This window comes from Lynx rufus, unplaced genomic scaffold (assembly GCF_022079265.1).
Source record: "Lynx rufus isolate CCGP_SWC_20201006 ecotype Redwood Valley unplaced genomic scaffold, mLynRuf1.p SCAF_12, whole genome shotgun sequence".
In the NCBI taxonomy this organism is placed as follows: domain Eukaryota; kingdom Metazoa; phylum Chordata; class Mammalia; order Carnivora; family Felidae; genus Lynx; species Lynx rufus.
This window is the reverse complement of record NW_025814826.1, coordinates 49,196,815-49,222,778: the sequence shown is the minus strand read 5'-3', so window position 1 is coordinate 49,222,778 and position 25,964 is coordinate 49,196,815. Positions and strand designations below refer to the sequence as shown.

General features: G+C 41.6%; 1 protein-coding gene across 2 annotated transcripts in view; it reads right to left on the bottom strand.

The window, feature by feature from the left end:
* Positions 1 to 5,732: 5,732 nt before the first annotated feature.
* DEPTOR (DEP domain containing MTOR interacting protein) overlaps positions 5,733 to 25,964 on the bottom strand; it is a 135,592-nt gene continuing 115,360 nt past the window's right edge. For both annotated transcript variants that reach the window (XM_047074134.1, XM_047074135.1), the window contains one exon: positions 5,733 to 9,242. In XM_047074134.1, coding sequence (XP_046930090.1) covers positions 9,114 to 9,242 — 129 coding nt within the window. In that variant the 3' untranslated portion in view covers positions 5,733 to 9,113. The remainder of the gene's footprint in view (positions 9,243 to 25,964) is intronic.

The window sequence follows — 25,964 nt, the reverse complement described above, 5'->3', positions numbered from 1 at the left end:
CACCCAGCCCCTCAAGCTGGACTCAAGAGGTGTCACTACCCTCTTCCATAAAGTTTGTATTATGAATCAGCCTTTGTGAACCCAGGCATTTCAGGCTTCAGAGGGAAACAAGTTTACCATTTAATCCCAAGGGAGCAAGGGGGCATTTAGAATAAGATATGGAGTCCCAGGAGGCAAAGAGAAAGTCATAGAGGCAGAAGAATGACAGGCAAAGGAAAGGGTAGCTGTCAAATCCAGGATGTAGGAACATGAGACTCTTTGCCAAGCTCTTTACAGAGAGCTCCTTTCTTTTGCTCCAGTGCGTTCGTCAGATACAGCAGGCAAGCAGCAGCCTGTGCCTCCACTGTCTGCGGAGAGCTGGGGCTAGCAGAAGCCCAGAGCGGTGGTTTCGCTTACATAATTCCAGCATGACTCTCCTAAGCCTCTGGACTCCAGAAGCTGCCCACAGAAGGGAAACAGAATGATGTCTCCATTAAGGTTTGCCCAGGAAACATTTGCAACTTCTTTATAACCAAGACTAAGTTACCGGCATAACCCTGAAATAATGTTTGCCTTGGGACAGCTGACTACATCCATTGTTTTCCTAACAGGCTATAAGACCACTGGGGAAATGCATCAGGTAGTAAAGAGATAATATGCAGTTTTGTGAAATTACTTTTATGAGATCTGGAGTTTTAAAGATTGTGTTTGGTAAGTTATTTACATTTTTAGTTTCAAAGTGAGGTGGCTGAGTAAAGATCCAAAGTGAAATGATTTTTGCTCTCTCCCAACTTACAGCCACGAATCTAGAGCTATGTTTTCTACACAACCTGTGAATCTCCTTGCTCCTCAGTACCTGAGGAGCATAGCAAAAGTGACAGGCGCACCTGGGTGGCTCAGTCTCTTGAGTGTTCAACTCTTGATTTCATCTCAGGTCATGATCTCGCAGTCTTGGGATCAAGCTCCAAGTTGGACTCCTCACTGACCTTGGAGCTTGCTTAAGATACTCTCTCTCTCCCTCCCTCTGCGCCCCCCCCCCCACCCCCAGCACGTGTGCTCTCTCTCTTTCTCAAAAAACAAAAAAAGTTACAGAGTGGGTGACTTCTTTTAATGTACTCAGTTGAATATAGTGATGATCATGTATTTTTTTCTTAAAAATTTTTAATGTTTATTTTTGAAAGAGAGACAGACAGACAGAATGTGAGCGGGAGAGGGGCAGAGAAAGAGGGAAACACAGAATCCGAAGCAGCTCCAGCTCTGAGCTCTCAGCACAGAGCTCGACACTGGGTTTGAACCCACAAGCTGTGAGATCATGACCTGAGCCGAAGTCGGACGCTTAACTAACTGAGCCACCTAGGTGCCCCTCATGTATGTGTTTTCTAACCCTTCTGTTATCTCGTTTATGACAAAAACAACTAAAATGTATATGGTTAGTGATGAAGATATCTATGTATAGACAATCTTATGAATTAGTGTGGGTCTTTCAACATGACTGATAATTAGCATGACATGGTAATAATAATAATAATAGTCATAGCTATCAATAGTTATGTTTAAAGTACTATGTACCAGGCACTGTACTAAGACCTTCAAATATATTACTAATTTATCTTCATGATAGCTTTCTAAGATGATTATATCACTTAAAAATGAGAAAACCAGGACACAAAAAGATACACCAGGGGTGCCTGGCTGGCTCAGTTGGTGGAGCCTTTGACTCTTGATCTTGGGGTTGTAAATTTGAGACCCACATTGGGTGTAGAGATTACTTAAAATAAAATCTTGAAAAGAAAAGAAAGATGCACTGAGAAGAGCACTGACTGAACATTCTGGGGCCTGGGTTTCAGTCCCATGTATACCTTAGTTGGCATGAGTTTGGGGCAAGTCATAACTTCTCCAGAGTTCATTTTCTTTCCTGTTTTGTGGGCAGAAAAGAAAGAGAAGCATTCAATTATTGCTTACTTATTCTGGATCAGGTACCAGGATAAGATTTTACATGCATTATTCCATTTAATCCTCACAGTGGTCAAATGGAGTCAGTGCTGTAATCTCCATTATAGAGATAAGGAAACTGATACCTACAAAGGTTGAGCAACTGAATGGGCTCTCAAGCCTGAGAATTGGAATCTGAATCTAGGTCTGTATGTCTCCAGATCCCATGCTCTTAACCCCTCTGACCTTTCTAGCCTTAGTATCTTTGGACTCGCTGTTTCCTCTGCCGGCAATACTCTTCTTCCAGATTTCCCTAAGGCTGGCTCAATCCCATCCTTCAGGTAGTAACTCAGTCAGGTTTGGAAAGAGGTTTGCAGAGGCTTTTGTAAAGGGCTGTTGCACTGCATAACTTCAGAGGGCACTGTTCGCATAGACTGTAACGTGACTGGTGCCTCACTGGAACGGAGTAACATGGTTTTTACAGACTACATCGTTGGAATCCTAGTCATTTCCCATCACCCCATCTGGTTTCAGTTAATTCTTAGCACTTACCCTTATCTAAAATGAACTAGTTTCTTTTTTTTCTTTAATTTTTTTTAATGTTTATTTGTTTTTGACAGAGAGAGAGAGAGAGAGACAGAGCAGGAGAGGGGGAGGGGCAGAGAGAAAGGGGAGACACAGAATCCAAAGCAGGCTCCAGGCTCTGAGCTGTCAGCACAGAGCCCGACGCGGGGCTTGAACTCACAGACAGCGAGATCATGACATGAACCAAAGTCAGATGCTCAACCGACTGAGCCACCCAGGTGCCCCAAAAATGAACTATTTTCTTTATGTAACTTACTTATTGTCTGTGGCTCCCAAGAATATGTAAACTTCGTATGGATGAGGACCTGTCTTATTTATAGTTGTTGGCCAAAGACTTAGAGACAGACCCATAGTAGGTGCTTAATAATTATTTGTTGGATGTTCTTAAGTATGTCTTACAAACTTCCAATAATCCTTGCTTCATCAGAATCACAGAGTTGTTAAAGGATAAAAAGTTTCAAGACATCTGGGCATCATGAAGACATTGATATAGTAAGTTAGTATTACAAACTACTAATTGCATTTTCTGTGCTTTAAATTTATTTATGAGCTTTGCAGCAAATTCAGACTCTCATTGTCATTGACCAAATAGGCATTTATTTGACAAAAATTACGTCTCTGAATATCAAGTGTTGGAGAAGGTATTGACAACACATACATATCACTTTGATATTTTGGATGGGAGTGTACATCTGTTCACCACTTCGGGAACTAGTTAGATGTGATCTGGTAAAGTCAGCACTCACGTTTCCCATGACTAAGCAGTTCTTCTCCCAAGTAAATACCTAAGATAAACTCCTTCACTTATTCCCAGGAGATGGTGGAAGAATGTTCATAACAGCCCCATTAGTGATGATGACGACGGCAGTGGAAACAAACCAAATGCCTAACGACAAGAAAATAGACAACTTGTGCCCTAGAAATTTATGAAGCTGTGAAAAACAAATTAATTATGACCACACACACAAAAATCTAGAAGAATCTTAGTAATATAATCCTGAATGAAAACATGTAAATCTCAGAATATTATATAAAACTTGACGCTCTTTTAATAAAGTTCATTAAAAAAAATCTTAACAATTATCAAGAACAAAAGAATGGTAAACTCAACACTCACCACTGTGGTTACCTTGAGTAAGGGCAAGTGGGGGACATGGTTGTGAAGGAAGATACAGTTAAATGTAAGTTATTGTCAGTGTTCTGGTTCTTGGGTCAGATGGTGGTTTCTGGCACATGAAACCATCTGCTTGAACATCATGATTTCATATCCCCCACTCCTCCATGGAGAGAACACTTTTAGGAGGCAGGCCTAAAAGTGACTCAAAGGATGGATTCAAGGTCATACCCACTCAGTTTTGTAGACCCAGGGCCTATATTCAGTGTTTAATAAAACATAGTTTCAGCAAGATTCCTGGAAGGAAGGAAGGAAGGAAGGAAGGAAGGAAGGAAGGAAGGAATACACGAGAGAAAAATGTAAAGTTCTTTTGGTTAATATTGAGTGCAATCCAAATAATCACTTACCCTCATATTTTACCCTGCCCTTACACATACTGAATTATGTAATCCATTTCCTAATTAGTTGAAAATAGAAAAAGAACTAACATTCTCCCAGAGTAGTAAATAACTATATAACATTTTTCCATATAGACTATTCCATAATACTCAGCAATACCAGGATGAAATACCAGGCAGAAAATGATTCCAAATTGAATACAGTACGGAAAAAGCTTTTTAATGCACTTTTTTCAGGCAAAAGAGCTTCAGAAAACATCCATCATTAAGTAGTGTTACAAATGGCACTTTTGGCTACATTAGAGAAGTAGATATGAATCCCATGTGTTTTCTCTGATAGGTTACTAGTAGAGCAACTTTATAATGCAACCCTTTCTTAGGATAAAAAGTGGCTAATTTGTGCTAAAAGACAGGAAATGCTATAAACGTAAAGTCATTGTTTTAAAAATTTAACATTTATTTCACTCTATACAATCTATTTTCATATTTCAATTTTAAGTATTCTGCTATAATTCTTAAGAAAGGAAAACATAAATTCAACCTAATTTAAAAATAAACATATATATTAAGTACATATATTAATGCATTTAACAATATCATAGGTAACTTTGATGATGAATTTCATTTTGGTACGCTGTAGATTTGTCCTTTTGGTGTTGAACTGAGGAAAAGCATATGACACCTGAAATCCTACCATAAATGGCTAAAACAATGGTATCAATGGACTCTAACCAGTTGGCAAAACTGAAACATTCCAGAGTTATGCTGATCAAAAATGAAACAGGATTAATACTCAACAGGAGAGAATAGTTAACGTCAGTTTAAAATGGGTCTTGAAAGTAGGTTATTGTCACAAATATTTGAAAAGAGTATTTGGAAATGTGAGACTCCATTTTGAACTGAAAGCAATGATTTTTAGTTGCTAATTGCCACCACCCCAGTGCATTCACCTTTTATAAGATGATATGAAGCTGACTGCATCTCATCTACTCAAACGTGGATATCTTCTTCCTGTCACCCATCATTACTCAACTAGTCCCCCTATCAGTTTATGCAATTATTTATCAGAGATTAATAATAAAACACCACACAATAGGACCAACCCAAAAGGCAACTGCATTTTTCTCTCTACAGCAGAAATAACAAACATGGCTTTGAAATTTGCACTGATAGCACATATTATGCTAATGAGGAAACAAAAAAGATTTCCACCTCCATCACAGAAACATGAACACATTACACAAACACCTGAAAAATCAAAGTGTTTTCTCTGGGAACAAAGAAAGCCATTTCAGGGATTCTCAGTGAGTGAAACCACACACACTGATAAACACACACACACACACACACACACACACAAAAAAACACACAGGAAATAAAAGCTCTTAGAAATATTGTTTACTGTTAATTTAGAATAATTCTTGGTGTTATATTCAGGAATGAAGTTCCTAAATTTTAAAGCAATTCATCTGTTAAAATATCACACAAAATACTTTTTTTAATGATACGATTTAACAACCCAAGGCCTGAGTCAGTTAAAATGTATGCCCTTCACCTTCATGGGTACATGGTGCCCCTTGCATTTTATGAATACCCCAGAGCCAAAGGCCTAGCTTCGCCATACTTGCAGCATCCACCACAGAAAGCTATCTTGTAAAGGACATGTCATGGGAGGGCAGAAGACTGATGTCTAGCCCAGGCTCCAGCCTCAACAAGCCTCATGAGTCGGGCGTGGCCCCTGATCATTCCATACGGCAGTTCCCCATCAGCAGAAGAATAAACTGCTGTCCGTGGCTCCGTGAGGCACTATCATTTCAGGATTTTCCAACTTTGAAGTTTTCATTAGGCACTGGGCTTTCTTTACAACTTCCTATCAAACTTCTACCCAGTGTTTGGTCAGTTATCTGCGTCTCGCCTTTCAATAACTAGGTAACTTCTTAGGTCCTTTATTCCATGAATGGGGAGTGCCTACTCTTGGTGGATTAAAAGTAGCCACAAATTCTCTGCAGCTCCTCCCATTAAAGGTAGATCTATTTCCCACCTCTTGACTCGGAGCTAGTTTTGCGAACGTGCTTTGACCAACAACATGCTACAGAAGTAACACTGTGACTTTCCAGGCGAGTCTACAAAAGGTCCCACAGTTTTCATTTTCACCTTCTTTGAACTCATGAGGCCTAATGTGGAAGGCCCGGCAGCTGTGGGGAAAGGCCACACGGGGTAGAATGGAGGCACCTCAGCCAGCTGCAAGACACATGCGCTGGGCCATCCCAGACCACAAACGTTTGTGGGAACCCAACCAGCACCACACTGAGTAATGGCTGGCCATCCCAGCAGAGCTCTGCCCAAACTGCCAATCCACAGGATCATGAGCACATAGAATGTTATAAGCCATGTTTGCGGGTGGTTTGTTGGGCAGCGTGGATAGCTGATACACTACTGTGTCACAAACTGGGCTAGGTGAAGGGAACATTCTGCAGATACTCAGAGTGCAGTTAGGGAGACAGACACTTGATGGACCACCTCAAAGCAAATACCAATGCTGTAATTAGAGGGTGTTGATGCATAAGGGTCCATGGGAATTTAGAGAAGGGGAGTCAATCCCAGAACTACAGGGTGGGCAAAGGTTTCTCAGAGAAGATAATATCTAAGGGGGGTTAATTAGACAGATTTTCCCAGGCAAAGAAGGTGAAATAATATTTTGGAGAGGAGAAATTGTGCAAAGGCAGGAGAGAGCTAACTAGTGCCCCTACAGGAATGGGATCATTCATTTAATCACATTGTAAGGATGTCAAAAATGGGCTGAAGAACAGCTAGGGTAAAGCTCTCTTGGCCTTCGGTTGAATTATCTGTCATTTGGCCTTTAAACTGAAGGCTATGAGAGCCAAAGGGAGAAATAGTTCCTCCCTTTCTTTCCTTCTCTCCTTCCCTCAGTATTCATTTGACCAAAGATATCAATAACACTCTCCGAATCAAAGAAAGTCTACCTGCAGGAAGGAGGCTGTGTGGAAGACAGACAGGCAGATGCTTCTCTGGTGCTTAGACTGGTTAAAGGGAAGGGATGGTGTATGCCAGGGCCTGAGATGATGCACACTGGGACATGAGTACAAAGTACAGACGGCTGGCAAGAAGAAGCCATTCTTCCTCTTTTGTCGCTTAACGAACCCCTGGTCACAGAAAGCGTTTAAGACTCATCTTTTAAAGATGTTCTAAAAACTTTTAAAGCTGAACCATAAGGTCTCCCATTTATTAGCTGTGTGGCCTTAGGTACATGACTAAGCTGTCTATGAGTCCTTTCCTCAGATGTAAAATGGAGAAAATGACGATATTGACCTCACAGGTCAGGAGGAATAAGTGACATATAGTTTTAGCACAGCACTGGATACAAAAGAAGCCCACAACATTAGGTCCCTAAATGGGGAGACGCTCGGGGAGGGGCGGTAACACGGGCGTTAGCATTGAATAAGCCCACGTTTGAATCTTACGAGTTCTTGCAGCTGTGTGAACATAGAGACTATTTTTAAGTTTGCTCAGACTTAGTTTCCACACTTGAAAAATGAGGGTGATAATACCTATCTTGCAGGGTTTGATGAAGATTCAAAGAGATCACATATGTTAAGTGCCGTAGCACAAAGCCTGGCATACAGTATAAACACACATACACACACACAGACGATACTAGTTCCCAAACGTAGATCAACGGGACTATTGTTAGACCTTTTATGTTACTTCAAAATCCTGCTCTCTGACTAGCGCTACAGATCAGAAAAGTTGGATTACCGGAAACATATATACGTAACATCTTTAGCATGGCATGTCCATCCTACCAGTACCAATACATTATGATAACCTATCACAAAAAGAATGGCCGAGGTACAGCATTCGTACTTTATTTTGTGAATACATGATAAGAAAGAAACCTGGTTGTTCAGAATGGAATTTTGCGTTCCCTGACTACCTAATTTGGCACTTTGAGGAATTTCCTCTACACACCAAATTCCCAAATGCATTCCTTTCTAAAACAAAAGAAGAAATGTGCGTATACACAGTGAGTTGAAAAATTACAATGCAAGACGATGTTTGGGTGAAAAATAATCCCACCAAATAAGCAAGACATGTTATGTCCCTAGAATATGTCATGCTAGAAAGCTAGTAAAAATTCAGGCCAATGAAGCAATTTAATTTCAAGTTTTATCACATATGGGCCAAGTCCTAGAACACTTCACTTAAAAAGGGACAACTTCAAAGTGAAATCTTGCCAGAGGCTTGATATGTATATATACAAATTCCTCTGTTTTGACATTCAACATATTCTGGATTAACTCTAGAAGGCTTCTGTAGCTGATTGACAGAACAAAATTATTTAGGGTCAGAAAGAAGTCAGAGCACAAAATTGTATTATCTCCCTATTTCTCTCACCCATATTATCACGTGGTTTTTGTTTTCTAACTAATGCCATAATTGAGATCATATGTTACAAGTTGATACTAAAGGCAGGAATTAAGAAAAAGCCATTTTTTCAATGGCTTTTAAGCACTTGAATGCTTTAGAACCTTCATCAAAATGCTAGTTAACAGGTAATATTCCTTTGGATGCTGCATTATTTGAAGGTTGGTGAGATTCAGATCCTTTAATAAACAGTTCCATAATCATTTTGGTAAGAGAACCATTTAAAATCTGTAATAACTACTCTATTGATTCCTAGGAGGGGATTTTAGCACATTGCTATTTTGGCCAGAGAAGCATTTCAACAACTTTCTGCAAACTAAGATTAAAAAAACAACAGGTGAGACCAACACATGGAAATCAAGTAAGGCAATTCTACTATGTAAGAAAATTCCATTTCTCAATGTTTTTCTATACTGACATAAATTGTTTTGTTTTGTTTTGTTTTGTTTTGTTTTGTTTTGTTTTGTTTTAAAGATGATCTACCCGGTTCTTCCACATTCAAACAGTGTACGAAACTCAAATCAAGATGTGTATGTATGGAGAAAAAATTTGTGTGTCCAAAACCATCCATTTGTATGGAAGTCTTGTCATTGCATTGCTTTGTGTTGTCCTGGCTTTGATCATCCTCAGGCCACTTAAGGGCCAGGATGTCCACCTGCTCAGCATTCTAACTCTTCCATGACTTCCATGACGATCGTCCGAGGACCCGTCAGAATCAGATTGCTCACCGTCCGGTAGTCTACATGCAGCACATTGAGCCCATTTACAGAGACAACAAACTGACAGACCTAAAGGAAAGACAAAGAAAAAGTATCTATTATAGCTCCTGGTTTTTAAAGGCACTGTGTATCTCTAATATCTAACCTCTCTTAAAATACCCAACCTTACCCAGCTGGCAACAACAATTTCCAAGAATCTATACTTTTTCTGGAAGGCAGGATAATAGAAAAAAGCATTTGGCTTAGTGTTTTACAAAATTAGGTTTAAATCCTAACTTAGCAACTTACTAGTTTAACCTAGGTATTTAAATTTCTGAGCTTTGTTTCCCTCAACTCTAAACTAGGGATTAATAATAATAATAATAATGCCTACCTTATAAGATTGTTGTAAGAATTAAATGAAGCAAAGGACATCAAGCTTGTATCGCAGCGCTCTGAACCAACGGAGTATGCAATATGCTTTTACAGCCAGTGTTTATTGCTGCTATTCATTTGGGCTCGATATTTAGGGAGACCCTATGGCCCACTATTCCCAAGATAGTCCTCTTTTACACCAAGTGTTCCTGCGTGATTATGTTTTTTTAATGTTTTATTTATTTTTGAGAGAGAGAGAGTGCAAGCAGGGGAGGGGCAGAGAGAGAGGGGACAGAGGATCTAAAGCAGGCTCTGCACTGCACTCACAAACTATGAGATCATGACCTGAGCCAAAGTCTATGCTCAACTGACTGAGCCACCTAGGTGCCCCCTGCATGAATATTAATAATGCCTCCTTTCACTTGCCAAGGTGCCCCATTGAGATGCTAAATTCCACACATCACCCTGTTTCCCATCCTTGTGAAAGTGGATGAGACCAACAAAGATCAACTTTTACACTCAGTATTAGTTAACCTGTGACAGGTGAGAGAATTCTAATAAAAAGCATCATTCAGTAATGAGAGGCCTCTCTGGATATGTCGTAGTGAGCTTGATAGTGATCCACAGGCACAGCCTCAAATGGAGGTACTTCTCTTGAGGTTAGTGGTGACATCAGATGCTGGGCATTATGGTATATCTGTTGTGTGTCTGAAGAGGCAGACATTGGACATATGAGCACTCCAACAGAAAAATGGACACACAGATCTCCAGCTGTCAGTGATAAGTACATCTAATTAGCAAAACTGAATCCAACAGAATATAAGTCCATATGGTACCCGGTACACAGTAGATACAATGTCCCCAGTCCTCAAAGAGGTCTATGTCCTCATCCCTAGAACCTGTGCATAGTTTACACGGCAATGGGGAGTTAGGGTTACAGATAGAACGGGTTGCTAATCATCTGATTTTAACATCAGGAGATTATCCTGAGTTATTCAGGTGGGCCCAAGGTAACCACAAGGTTCTTTATGAGAGAGAGACATGAAAGTAAAGGCACAAGAGAAGCAAGAAGTTGGAGAGAAAAGAGGAAGGGGCCAGGAGCCAAGGAATGCAGGTGGCCTCTATTAGCTGAAAAAGGCAAGGCAGTGGCTTCTCCCCTTTGAAGCCCCAGAAGGAATGCAGACCTGTGACACCTGTAGACTGCTGCCTCCAGAACTAAGGCAATAACATTTCTTTGTTTTATGCTGCCAAGTTTGTGTTAATTTGTTACAGCAGCAATAGGAAACCAATGTAGTAACTTTATAAATATTCACTGTTGAATGAATTGAATGTATAAATGCATTAAGCAAAAAAGCACCAATTTTTCTTGAGTCTGAAGGACTTCTTGCTTCTTATAAATTATCACCTCACTGACTGGGAAAATAAGAAAATAAAAAGGAGGAAAGAAGGGAGAGAAGGTGAGGAGAGGGAAAGCAAAGGAGACTGGCTGAGACTGATTAATGTCTCCCATATCTGTTATTATCACCAAATTTCTTTATAATGCCTGGGTAAATGAGATGTACACCTGATCCCCATTATTTATTATATAGTTAATTTAATGTTGATAACTCAAAGAATAAAAAATATTAAAACATTTTGAAAATCCCCATTTCCTTTCTGAGTGGGTAATAACAATATAAACTCAAACACTATTAATATAATACAAATTATAGTAAATATTTTATATCTAAAATATATCAATAAAATAAAATATGTAAAATAAATATACAATAAAACACTATTTTTATTTTTATTATTATGTTTTATTTTAGACAGAGAGAGCATGAGTGGGGAAGAGGGGCAGGAGAGAGAGAGAGAGAGAGAGAGAGAGAGAGAGACAGAGGCAGAAGAGAATCCTAAGCAGGCTCCATGCTCAGCATGGGGCCTGACATGGGGCTTGATCCCACAGCCCTGGGATCATGACCTGAGCCAAAATCAAGAGTCGGATGCTCAACCAACTGAGCCACACAAGCGCCCTTAAAACACTATATTATTAGGTGTAAAAATATCTATACCTGTTACTTAAACCAAAATTGGAAAGTATTAGAAGGGCAGCTATATATTTATGGAAAAGATAGGGGATTTGGAATCTAATGATAAGGATGTAAGTCTTTGGCTCCTTTGTTTGATGGCCTTAATCATGTCATTTCTCCTCTATCATGTCTCAATTTACAAAACAGGGTTAGGTAAAAACGCTTATCCCCACAGGCTCAAATTAGGTAATGAAGTTAAAACCTCTTTGCCAATGTCAGGCACTAGACTGCTGGTTTTTATTCACTTCTTTCCCTTTAAAAATACCCACTTCTGGGGCACCTGGGTGACTGAGTGGGTTAAGCGTCCGACTCGTGGTTTCAGCTCAGGTCAGGATCTCATAGCTCGTGGGTTTGAGCCCCGTGTCCAGCTCTGCTCTAATGGCACAGAGCCTGCTGGGGATTCTCTCTCTCCTCCTCTCTCTCTGCCCCTCCCCCACTCACACTGTCTCTGTCTCTCTCAAAATAAATAAATAAACTTAAAGACAAAATTTTTTTAAATACCCACTTCCTTTGTAGTCACATGCAAAACAAAATGGAAAATGGACTGTGGCAAGCAGAGTGGTTATTTCCTCAATAAACACTTGGCTGTTGTCACGAACCTCAGTATTTTCCACACCCCAACATATATTACCATGGCATCTTTGTATATGAGGAGACCACACCATTACTGTTTTTTCCTTCCCAGTTCCATAAATCTGTCCTTATGGATTCAGGGCACATCTTGTGCAGGATCAGCAGTTCTCAACCATGGTTGAAGTCGTAATCATAATCAAAGTCATGCCAGCAGGTTATAATCCATCCTGAAGTAGGCCACAAGTAATTTGCAGGGCAACCGAGCACTAATTTAATGTTGACATTAGTGGTGCTTTGTTTTTCCTGTCCCAGCCTACTGATGAGCCAAAGAATGAGAGAAATTCCACTCCCTCCCGATGCACAGTACTGATTTTAGACCTGGGTCCTTGTTTCCTCCAAAAGGATGAATAGCTGTTTTGTGTTACCAAATGGGAAGGCAGTAGTTTCCAGGTGAGCCCACACTCCAGCTAACTCTTCATGGGCTCCTGAAGGTGAGATGTGTCTCTGTATCACCAGGGATCACCTTTAATTTAGCATTTAGTCTCAAGCAGAATTGTATTCCGTCTCTCTCCCATGAGGTTTGTTTGTTTCCTACTAAAAACACAGGAGATTTCCACATAAAAATCCAGAATCCAGCCCCTCTGGAGCAACCTACAGCTCCAAAAGCACTAGGTCAGAATGGCCACTTGGCAATGGTGAAGTAGGGGCTACCCATACGAGATGGGCACACGTTCTCTAGATGGGCACATCTGCCATGTGTCCTCACCGCTTCCTCTTTTCCTTCCACCTGGCAGACAGACATTTGAGTCCGCAATCCCTGATCTGGGGCCAGAGGGAAAGAGCTGAAGACAGGGGGACTTAGTGCTTCAAGAACTGAAAGATGCCAAACGTCCACCAACTAATGAAAAGAGAAATAAAATTTGGTATATCTGTATAATGGAATATTATTCAGCAATCAGATGGAACCAGTTACATGCTACAACATGGACGAACCTCGGAATCATTATGCTAAGTGAAAGAAGTCAGTCACAGCTGACCACATCTTGTGCAAGTCCATTTATATTCTAAGTCCAGAATAGACAAACCCACAGAGACAGAAAGTAGATTAGTGGTCGCTTGGGGCTGGGGCAGGTATGGCAGTGGCTGCTAAGAAGTACAGGATTTCTAGCCCAAACTGTAACCAACTTGCAGTCCTCATGTAATGTGGACAAGAAATAAATATTTTATTTTTAAAAAAGCATGGCGTTTCTTTTAGGTGTGGTGAAAATATTCTAAAATTGATTGTGGAAACAGTTGCATAACTCTGTGAATATGCCAAAAGTAAGTGAGATATACACTTGACAAAGAAGGCAAATTCTATCTCAGTAACACTGTTATTCAAAAGAAGAACTGGAGGGAAAGGGGGCTGATATCAGCAGTGCAGAGATCTCTGTGGACTGGAGAGGGCGGCTGCAGGATCAGTTCGAAGATGAAGTCTTTTGGACCTCCTGATTGCAGGGGCTCTTGGAGGCTACAGAACTTGAATGGTGGGGGCTGTGTGATTGGGGGGATGAGCATTCAGTGGCCTCTGCTCAGGACCTATGCCTAGGAGTTTAGGGGTAGAAAAAGGGCAGCCATCAGGGCCCGCCGGGCAAGGACCACTGGCAACACAACGGTCAAAGCCCATGTTATTGGACTGGCTAAACCCCGGGATGGGGCGGGGGAACCTATAATCCGAAAGGGGAAGGGCCTGGGGCAAGGGGCACCAAAACAATTTTATACTGGTCCTGTTATCAACCTCCGTCCTTGGTGACTTGAACTGCACTTAAGTTTAGAAGTAGGTCATTTTGTTTTGGGGATGCGTGTGTATGTCCGTGCGTGTGCTCATGCACGCATGCACATGTGTGTATCACCAGGGATCACCTTTAATTTAGCATTTAGTCACACACACACATTTTTAAAATACCAAAGTTTGTGACTTATTTGTTCTTTTATAAAAGAAGGCTGATTCAGGGCTACCCTAGGCATAAAGGCAATCTCATCCCCTGCATCCCCACATGCTCTCCAGAGTAGTGGAGGGCAGGAGTGGGGACAGAACAAGGGCACCAGGAGTCATTCATAGTCGATTAACCCTCTGACCTGTGCGGTCACCTGAGCACCTCTTAAGAACATAAGATTATGTGAAGATCTTCTGTCCCAGGGTGATGGGAGGAAATTCTAAGACATCTTGTACCAACTAGTGTGTCTGGAGAACTTAAATGAAATAAAAATTTAAATACCTGAGCCTTTGCCTTCACAAAGCTTACAATTTAGTTTGGGAGGAGATTATTATTGGCAAGGTAAGTTTCAAAGCAGGCAACTTCTCAGTAAGTTCTGTCATTTATTGAAATCTTTTTTTTTTTTAAATCAAACTAGCAATCTAAGTACTTCACACACTTTATAAAAAATTCTCCTAATAGCTACGGGTGACATAGTTTGGGTTTAGGCCATCCAGGTATCAATTCTGCCAAAAGAAACTTGATAATACTTTTCGAGTATCATGTTCCCCTGCTGTAGGTGATGTGGATGGGAATGCCAACCACAGTGTCCTCCCCTATCCATTGGGTCACCTGACCCCAATATGACCAGATTCTCTCTCCTGGACCATTGAAGCTGGAGCTGAGTCACACAGGAGAGAAAGTTTGTCTGCTCTGGTGCTTAAATCCCCAGATCTGCCCTGGTTGCTACCTTGATCAAGTTTGATTCTCTAGACCTGAATTTCATTCCCTTACATCCTTTATATCCTTATCCAATTTCTAGTATGATAGCTGGTGTCTGTCACTGGCCACCCACGATCACCAATACAATCCTTATAAACAAATGGAGTCTCAGAGAGGTTAAATTATTTGCTCAAGGTCACACAACTAAGTGCCACATCTGGAATTTGAACTCCATTTGACTTACAGGTTTATAAAGTACAATGTATAGATGCAAGTTTGGGGAATGCAGAGAAGAGTAGAAGACAAACATGTTTTTCTCTTCGCTTTAACTGCTAATTAAACAGCCTAGGTCCACTCAGACATCTGTGATATTGATGTTTAGGCTCCCCCAACCTCGAAAGAAGGTTTTCACTCAGTTAACACTGAATAACTCTCTTTGTTTCCTTAAAATCCCGAACAATATGTGAACGTAGATATTTACTTCAACATTTTTTTCCTTGAATGATGAGGGGGAAATAAAAGCCTTCCAAACATTTATCATGCTTGTACTCAAGGGAATATTTTTGGAATCAGGCTGTTAGTAAAAACGTCATCTCTCCCTAAGTGGTCCCAACAACTGCTGTGGTTCCAGCAGTTCCAATGTCCTGTTACTAAAAACGTACAGAATGATTCAGAAATGAAGGTGGAATTGTGTAACGTATTCAGTTATAACAGACTTCGAATTAGCATCAATGGTACACTGTGTTTTGCAAATCAACACACATTACAAGTAACACCAGGAAGCATACAGCCTAGGGAAATTATTTCTCTTCTGTATTAAAAAGCACATACGTACAAACCTTGACTTTATAAAGAAGGGATATATGAAGGACATTATCCTTAATGAAGAAGTTGAACAACGCCTTCATAAGTCACAGGTAAGTCATTTCTGAGATTGAGGGCAGTGGGGAAAAGTCTTAAAAATCACCATAGGTCCGATAAGAGTTAGCAGGAAGACAGAGGTAGGGACTCAGCACATTTCAGGGTGTGATCAGGTTGGGGTGAATACCTACGCTGGACTCCAGCTTCTCTCTTGATAAGGAGCCAAACCAACTAAATAATTTTGCCTCTGATTCCTATGCTGTGCCTGTCCTGGTAGATGTATGATCACCTTACAGATGACTCGCGTGCCCATGGGATTGTGCAATTGCACACTAGTTCTTCAACGTTTATTTATTTTTTGGGGACACAGAGAGACAGAGCATGAACGGGGGAGGGGCAGAGAGAGAGGGAGACACAGAATTGGAAACAGGCTCCAGGCTCTGAGCCATCAGCCCAGAGCCCGACGCGGGGCTCGAACTCACGTAGCGCGAGACCGTGACCTGGCTGAAGTCGGACGCCCAACCGACTGCGCCACCCAGGCGCCCCTGCACACTAGTTCTTGTACGGCAAGAGTTCCATCACAATTATTCAATTGTTATCCAAAGAGGGGGTGTGGTTGGAAAGAAACACTACACCTGTGATTACATAAGTGTCTCCCTGCTGCCACGGAAATCTGTATTCACCAAGACACTTGCATCCGTGAAATGACTCCATTCATGTGAAAGCCACTCTAGCTTTTCTCTCTTGTTTTCTTTGTGTTCTTGACGTAGAAAGGATTGGAGGGTAAGACTGCTTCAGGCTTTACCTCAAAATAACAAAACATTTAGCAAGGCAGGGACCAAAAGAGATAAAGTCTCAATACTATGATTGTAATATGATTAATTTATATCAATTTCAAAAGTAGACAACTAACCCGTGGTCTTAGAATTCCTGGCCAGTAGTTTCACGAGTAGTTCATTTTGTGATCAATTGAGATGCACATAAATAATTTGTTCATTTTCTCTACAATGCAATAAAATTGTTTTACCGCTTACCTACTTTACTAGTCATGTGACTTTGGGCAAGTTGCAAATTCTCGGAGTTATACTTTACTCGTCTGTAAAGTGGGGATCAAGTTTATGATGAGAATCAAATCTGATTAAGAACTAAGCCCAGTGTTTAGTATCAGTGAAACATTAAATAAATAATTGGGTTTTCTCTTCTTTCCCTCTTCCCACACAGTCTCTCCCCCTAAACAGCTCAATGAATGCAGATTGCTGAAGACAAACTAACCACGGCATGGCACACACCCAGGAAAGCCCACTGTGGGTTCTGGTCTGGGGGACAGAAGTAGACGTTGAGTTGGCATTATTTATTGAGATGAAATATGAAAAATAAAGGGGCGCCTGGGTGGCTCAGTCGGTTAAGCGTCCGACTTCGGCTCAGGTCACAATCTCATGGTCTGTGAGTTCGAGCCCCGCGTCGGGCTCTGGGCTGATGGCTCAGAGCCTGGAGCCTGCTTCGGATTCTGGGTCTCCCTCTCTCTCTGCCCCTCCCCCGTTCGTGCTCTGTCTTCTCTGTCTCAAAAATAAATAAAAACATTAAAAAAATTAAAAAAAAGAAATATGAAAAATAAAAATAAATACAAGGTGCCAAGAGAGATTTTTCCCAATCTAAGAGAATGTCACAAGAATAGAGAATCCAGAAACCACCGTAAACAATCAGCATGATTTTAAGGTAAATCGAGTGCGTAATTCGGTTAAGGAATCCCTGGTCCTATCCATAGGATGTTCACTTTAACACAGTTGCTTCAGAACTACAGTAAGCTGACTCAAGATTTGCTAGTTACTTCTACAGAATGAATCCCTTCCGTCCATAGAATGCTTTAGGTTTACAAAAATATTCACATTCAGCAAGGATAAAACTTGGGAGTTTTAGATGCTGCCATAGTCAGTAAGTTGTGTGTCTGTAGTTAGTGCATAATAGCCTTGAAAGCAGAACATTGTTCTTGGGGGAAAAAAAAAGATTTGCAGCTGTATGTTCAGTCTCATAAATCTCTCCACCAAGTATGCAACTGGCTGGAGAGTGAGTGGTGTAGGAGGAGGCAGAGATCCAGTTCCTGGACAAACACTGGATTCTCTCTCCAGAGAATGAGTTTTCCTCTAAGCTTTATGCATTTTCAGTAAGCTATACCGCTGGCTATGGGGTGTCCCCAAAGAACACACTGTGCTATTAGCCTTGAAGAAAAATCAACCATGTATAAGAATGACTTTCGTAATAAAACAACAACAACAAAAAGCAACACTTGAGAACTTGTGTTTCAAATTGAGAAGTTCAAAGTGCCTGCTGGTTTCACACAGAATCTGCCCCCTTCCAGCCCAAATGGACCAAAGGTTAGCTTCAGATGCAGGCTCGCCCTTAGTCCACTTTGCTCAGTGTGCGGGGGAGGGGTCAGTCAAGGGGGACTATGGTGTCCTTACTGGAGGGGGAGGGGCGCCTAGGTGGTTCAGTCGGTTAAGTGTCAGACTCTTGATTTCAGTTCAGGTCATGATCTCACGGTTTGTGGTTCAAGCCCCCCATCTGCCTCTGCACTGATGGCTCAGAGCCTTCCTGGGATTCTCTCTCTCTCTCTCTGCCCCTCCTCGCTCATGCGCTCTCTTCCCCCCCCCCCCAAAATAAATAAATAAACTAAAAAAGAAAGAATTAAAGGAGGGAGAGATATGGGGAGCTCGGGTTCATTCCACAGAACTTAGATTCCAAAAGTTAGGACAAAAATTTGCCTTCCGGGGGGTTCCCTTCAGAGATGGGGATAACGATCAATGGAGGATTTGTGACCTGCCCTGGTGGCTTCCGTCACTTTCCCACATGCAGCTCTTGATTGCACTGGGACCACTTCCAAGATCTGCTTGTGCTGAGGACAGACAGCACACTCTTCACCTGGTGTTTCCCCAAGGCTATAGGAAGTTTTCAGGCACTGATGAGAAGCGACATACACACATCACAACCACAAGATCCCCTGGACTTCCTTTACTACTGAAGGAAAGCAATCTGTCATCAGGGAGCCTTCGTACCATAGGGGGTATGCAAATTATCACTCCTACCCCCTTCTTACAAAGTTGGCTTACACTGTAGGTACAGAAAGTTCCTTAGAATTCCACGTAACTGTGAACTGGGGCTTTCAGCAGCAGCAGACACACTTTCAGTGCATGTACTAACTCCCACGGGAGCTCATGGCTAAAAGGAAAGAGGCTCCAGAAGGTCAGACTTCCTCCCTGACCCCAAATTCTTTCCTACACAGGAAACTTTTACCCAATTAGCTGTTTGCCCTTAGGTTTTTTAACTATTAGGCACTTACACCCAGAAATTATTATGTTTTTTTCTGGATTATGCTAAAAAGCAAAATTGATAGAAAGGTTTTAGAAGACAGATTACTAAATGAGAGGCAGTACGCACTAAGATTATTCATCAGGCAAATAATTACATTACAACTTTGTTTCCATAAATGCAATAATACATTGTTTCACTCCTAGGGGGTGACCTGTAGTGTCTTGGGGGCATTACCTAACCTTGAAGAGTGACCTACAGTTTCATTCTTTTTATTCTATCTCCAAGGTGGTGCTGCTATGATCTGAGCTAAGAACAAAATTGTGCGTGTGTGTGTGTGTGTGTGTGTGTGTGTACTTTGCAGAGACAACACAGGTTGCCATCTAGTTGGTAGTGTTTTGGTGGGAAAAGTAAAAGGGTTATAAGGAGGACTTAGATGGACAACCTCTTTTTGCATGTGTTATCTGGACTAAGTAACCTTAGACCTTCTTTGTCATGGCGAATGGGAGCTGAGCACCCCCAGGGAAGGGAACTATGCTTCTGGTTTCTACTCTAGAATGTCTTCCTTATTCTACCAGTCCCTGGGGCTATAGATGGGACCAAGCAATCTGTGGGCCAGGGGAAGGGGTGCCAGTCAGCCTGCTCAGGACTGTCTCAGTTTAGGAACTTGTGCTGAAGGATCTAGGGAGGTTCCACGCTAATTTGGCTAAAGTTTGGGAGTAAAGCCCCCCTGCCTCCCGCCTCCCATGGTCTAGCAATAAACAGGAGGCATGGCCTGTGTGTTATACTCTGGCTCATAATAGAACTGTCTGGATTTGAAGACTGGGGTTCCCTCTAGTATCTCCATCCCTGGAGAAACACCTAATCCCTGGCAGAGTAGGCAACAGCCTTTGCCAAGATTAGCCAGTTGGAGAAATTGAACACCAGAAAAGTAAAATAATCTCAACACATGTGAAAGGCACCATGATAAAAAGAGGTTAGAGTGGGAGACAGCCAAAGCATAAGAGACTCTTAAAAACTGAGAATAAACTGGGGGTTGATGGGGGGTGAGAGGGCGGGGAGGGTGGGTGATGGGTATTGAAGAGGGCATCTTTTGGGATGAGCACTGGGTGTTGTATGGAAACCAATCTGACAATACATTTCATATATTTAAAACAAAAAGTTAAAAAAAAAAACCTAGAAGGAAAAAAAAAAGAAAGGCACCATGATATAATGGAAAGACCAAGCGTTCTGGAACCAAACAGACCTGGGTTAGTTTGGCTTTTGGCCATTTTCTTGCACAACCAGAGGCTAGGATGCAAACTCTGACAGTGTCAGCTATAAAACATAGCTAATCTCCAGCTTATGGGGATGTGACAAAGATCAGAGAGATGATACATATGAAGCAATTATCACTGTGCCCAGCACGATGCCCAACAAAAATGGGTTCCTTCCTCCTCTTATCTCTAAAGAACATACTAGACATTACATTACATTTCATGGTCTACGCTCTTGTGCCACCTCCTACCCCTGTGCGTCTTCACTCTAATGCCAAACTACTGGATTCTGAGCTGGGACTAAACTCCTCTGCTAAGTCTTTATGCAAGAAAGTGATTAATTTATAGGTTAACCCTGGAAAATGGACTTGGATTCTGAGCATTCAGAAATGGTCCAGGAAAGCGTTCCAGATGGCTGTGGCCAGTTTGGTCATATTCCTTCCGTCTTTCATAAAGTCCCTGCAATGAGCCATGTGGTGTACCAAAGCAGAGTTTGCTAGAACAAGGTGTCTGTTGGTTTGTTTTTTAAGGCTGGAGGGCGGAGACCAAACACAGGACTCCTATTTTAAACACTTCCTCTGCCTTGGTTCCCTGCCCCCAAGGAACCAGAGGGAAGAAAGAGATCATTTTTGCTCACGGAGGCCATGGTAGAAACAACCTCACTCTCTCTGTACATAATTCAACTCCATACGCAGTAGTAAGGACCAGGTACAAGTCCTTGAGGGCATCCCCCCACCAGCCGACGAGGTCATAGCCTTCCAGAGATTTCATCACCAGCTTCCTGAAAACAGCCTCATTCTAGAACCTTTAGAAATGAAAGTTCAGGCCACCCAACCAGAAATAAAGGTTTGGGAACCATACGTCACTGAGGTATGTGCTGAGGGAATACATACGGAAAACATATTTTTTTTCCCAGCAATTTCTCTGTATATATCCTATTTCCACAAGATCAGAAGCCCCTGACAAGAATGACTTCAAACTCTCCACAGGGTCTGAGACAGGTAAGTTGTGTTCCACACATGGGCCTGTAGCCCAGGATTCCGGCATTCACAGAAATGGGGACCCTGGTCACTCTGCTTCTTCCTTAGCTAGCTAAGGCAGGAGACAATCATGACAAAGATATGGTGTGTGCCTGGTCCCGATTACTCTGGCTCGGTGAAGTGGAGTTTGACCTCCTCAACTCCAGCTGTGGGTATGGGCAGGTGGCCACCCCACCCAGAACACAGTTTAGTTAGGGTACCATGATCCCACTGTGGTAACACAGCTGGTCACACGTAGCCATGACAAAGGCCGCCTTTTCCTTTGAGGTGCAGAGGGGCTCTGTGGGCCCTCCTTATGCAGATCTCTGGCTTTGTCCACCCCAGCAAAAAAGCCCCATTCAAAAACCCTGCTTTGTGAACTTCTCCTCAGCACACACTTCTGCCAAATCTGGGTGGCTCTTCTAGGTGAAGAGAAGGTGGGGGGGCGGGGAGTAAACATTTTCTCCTCAGCAGAGAAACACCTATCTTTTAAAACTAAAGACTCGGAGTGCCTGGGTGGCTCAGTCGGTTGAGCGTCCGACTTCGGCTCAGGTCACGATCTCACCGATCGTGAGTTTGAGCCCCGCGTGTGGCTCTGGGCTGACGGCTCAGAGCCTGGAGCCTGCTTCCGGTTCTGTGTCTCCCTCTCTCTCTGCCCCTCCCCCGTTCATGCTCTGTCTCTCTCTGTCTCAAAAATAAATAAACGTTAAAAAATTTTTTTTTTAAAAAATTAAAAATAAAAAAACTAAAGACTCAAAGTATATTTGAATTAAAAAGAAATTAACCTCCACCACCTTAACCTTTCCTTGGGACAGTGTGCAATATATTTTCCTTTTCTTTCAAAAAGCCTCTACTGCTCACAGAGAGCAAAACACAGCAGAATCTTCCCGTGGTAAAAGGCCACAGCTGTTCACTGGCATCCTTGCCATCAAATGGGGCTAAAGCCCCATCCTGAAATTCCACCCTAGGTATGGGACATGCAACAAGAGCCGTGTTTTAGCCTGACAGGGAGGGGAAGCTGGGTTTCTTGGATGCCACACGGCACCGCTGTAATGATTCGAAGCAGCTAAGAAGACAGCATGAAGAATAAGTGCTCGAAAAAGCGTTAACTGAGGTTTGGGGACTGCTTCTTGGCTTGTTTTGCTTTGGGCAAATTCTGGTATCAAGTGGAGCTAATCCATTTCCAAATGTGCTTGTAACTGATACACTGCAAGGCAATACCTCAATACCCAAAGTACACCATCCAAATGCCTTCGCAGCGTATTGCAAAACAAACTACGGAACACTGTCTTCCTTTGAATTTGAGGCGTGAAAATCACGGCAGCCCCTTATCTAAACACATGAAGGAATTATGAAGCATTATATCCATCTTTTATGGAGTCTGGGTGATAGTTCTCACCCTTGGCTGTTACATATTAAAGTCACTTGGGAGTTTCCAAAAAGTGCCGATGTCTGGGCCTCTCCCCACACCAACTGTGTCCGTATCTTTGGGTATTTTTTGAGGAGTTTCCCAGGTGATTCTGATGTACAGTGAGGCTGGAGAAACACTGGTCTGGGCATTAATTCAAGGATCTTTGTGTCCTTGCCTATGGCTTGTTTTAAACAAGAGGATTCTATGCAAGCCCAGCTCCCCGAAATGGAATTCATGGTACACGAAGAGCAGCAATTCACTTCTCACTTGGCCATGAATAGCTTGCTTGGGTCTTGATCTTTTTACATGTAAAATGGAGGTTATAACACATCCTCACTTCTATTTCAGGAAGTTGTGAGAGTCCAATGAGAAAAGTAAGTTTCTGGTACACGTTTTACAAAAGCTAAGCACTATTATTATAATCAGCATTATTAAACGTAGTTGACCATAGGATAAACTCAAACAGCCCAAATCATTTTAGCTACTAAAATGACTATGATGGTAGGGGTGGGGAGCAGGAGGGATGGAAATAGTATTAATTGGGTGACGTTGATACACCTCACACATTTATTGGTGTGATCAGTTCCTAGTTCAGGTTATCTCACTTAACCCTGGGTAAGTCACTTCATTTAGTTGGGCCTTAATTATATAATGAGAAGGTTAGACTGGGAGATTCTTATCCTGGGGTCCATGAACAAGTTTTAGACAATCTGTGAACAACAACAAACTATGTACAAATCTCTCTCTCACTCTCTCTCTCTCTCTCTCTCTCACACACACACACACACACACACACACACACAGACACCATTATTTTTCTGGGAAGAGAATCCCATAGCTGTCACTGAATTCTCAAAGAGGCATATGACCCCAAGATAATGTTAAGAATAAGCAGAAATCTTTCCAGCTCTAAGTTTCTAATTACTAATAGAGAAAATAATACCTACCATTGGTGTTGGAAATTCAACAGACACTTACATAATGTTGAATTTCAAACACATTTCATCTACAAAGCTACTCAATGGAAATCCTTGAAGAGAGCCAAGAATAAAAGATGAATCAATAAGCAGTAATCGTTGCCAATCGCTTTTGTCACCTCCCAGAAGTCAAACTGATTTGAAGATGTTATCAATCACAGAAGACCCATAAAACGAGCACTGGCCTAGAGAGGTCCTGTGGGGTCCGAGCATCCTTGGTCTCTGCCAGTCAAAGGCTCTGCAGATCCTGTGTGGTACTGATGAAAGAAATCTGTATTTACATGGGGGCTAGAGGACAGGCGGAGCAGAGACTAAAGTCTTAGGGCAGAGAGAGACACGTCTAAATTTTGGGACTTGACTAGAACAAGCACTTGAACCAGTGTCACACAAAACCCAGAATGAGGAAAAACCAGATACTAAAGCCCTGAGTGGAACAAGGTGTCTAATGAGGCTCAGAACAGACCTTGCTGGAGGCTATCTGCAGTCACATCATTAGGGACTATGCTTGCTATCATGAGACACCAGTGTTCATGCTCTGGGGCTTCCTTCTGACAGAAAACATTCATTCAGGAGCCCAGCTCAAATTCAGTGTCAGACTATATCCTAAAGACCAACAGATTTGGGCTGCTCAAATCCTTGGGACACAGAAAGTTCCGAGAGGAGGACATGGTTTTTTGCCTAGTTCCCAAAGCTCAGCCCTTTCACTTTTCAACATTTTAGTGATTTGAATTTCTTACTTGGCAAGAACGCCGTCTATCAGTATCATGGTACTGGATGACACAGCTATTCAGTAAGAACCAAGGCAGAGTGGCCCCACATGCAATATTATGCTTCTGTCCACAGGATTATCTAAAGCCCTGTGTTATTAAGGGTATTTCTGGCTTATATCTTCTCTGGATGTAACCAGTTCCACACATGTACGATAACGATTCCAAAGCATATGATCTACATCTGGGCATATCTGAATTCAAATACAAGTATTCACCACAGGCAAAATTCTTAATCCCTCAAAACCTCATTTGTTCCTATCTACAAAAATGAAGACAATACCTCTGTCCTAGGACTGTAATTATACAAGATAGAGCAGAGATCATGCACCTAGCATGGGGCCTAGCATGTATGGTCACTCAACAAATATTGCTTTAATTTATCTTAGAGCTGTTTTCACTTTTCTCCATTGAATCTACTGAAAGGGTGGGACATGTGCCCAAAAATGTTAAATGGAAAAATATTTTCTCATGCAAATATGTTCAGTGCTGACTGCCTCAGTATCTGACTGAAATAATATATTGTCTAGACATCCACCGATATGCTCAAATTCTTTTAAAAAATAAAAATGAGTACCAACTTAGTATCAGGCAAGATGCTAGGGATTTTCACATGATTTAACTTGTTGCTGCTGGTCTGTAGTACATTTTATGTTTGTCCTTCTATTGTAGAATATAAAGATGGGTCTCTGGTAATCAATTTCCAAGAATTCTATTTAGTATCTTAGAAATAGTAGGAGTTGAATAAATGAAATCCAATTAACTGAGATTTTTAAAAATTACTTTCAGCGCCTATTAGGGATCATATGGTGAGCTAAGTGCTAGAATGAAATCCCACTGGCTACCTGCCACTCTAAAAAAGATTTTTTTATTCTAGGAAAGCAGAGACAGTGCCTAGATCAGAGTCTCCACTGTCCCTGGCCACAGAAATTAATTTATTGACTCAAAAAATAAGTCAGTTTTATTGGGCATGCCATAAAAAAAAAAAAAAATTAGATGCTATCCCCGCACTCATAGAGCATGTATCCTAGAGGAGGGTTAAAAGAAGACAAATACATATCTGTGAAGAAAATAAGTAGGGAGGTAAGAAGGGAGAAATGAGGGGCTCTGGCAGATACTGTGGGTTTCACCCTCCCTACCTCTCTTTCTCTTGCCCTATGAAAGTTAAAATACTCAAATTCTCAGCACCCCCGGGAACAATCAAGCCACACAATTCCAGTCATTGGGATGTGGGTAAAAATGCTGCAAAGACTTTCCATCATAACTAAAGAGAAGGAGACATGTAAGGTCAAGTGTAAAAAGATAAGGAGGGCTAGATGGGTGATGAATACTAAGGAAGGCACTTGTGATGAACACTGGGTATATTATGTAAGTGATGAATCACTGAATTATAGGCCTGAAATCAGTATTGCACTGCATGTCAACTAAAAAAATAAATTAAAAATAAACAAACACACAAACAAACAAATAAATAAATAAATAAATAAAAGATAAAGAGGGATCCTGTGAAAAGCTATAAG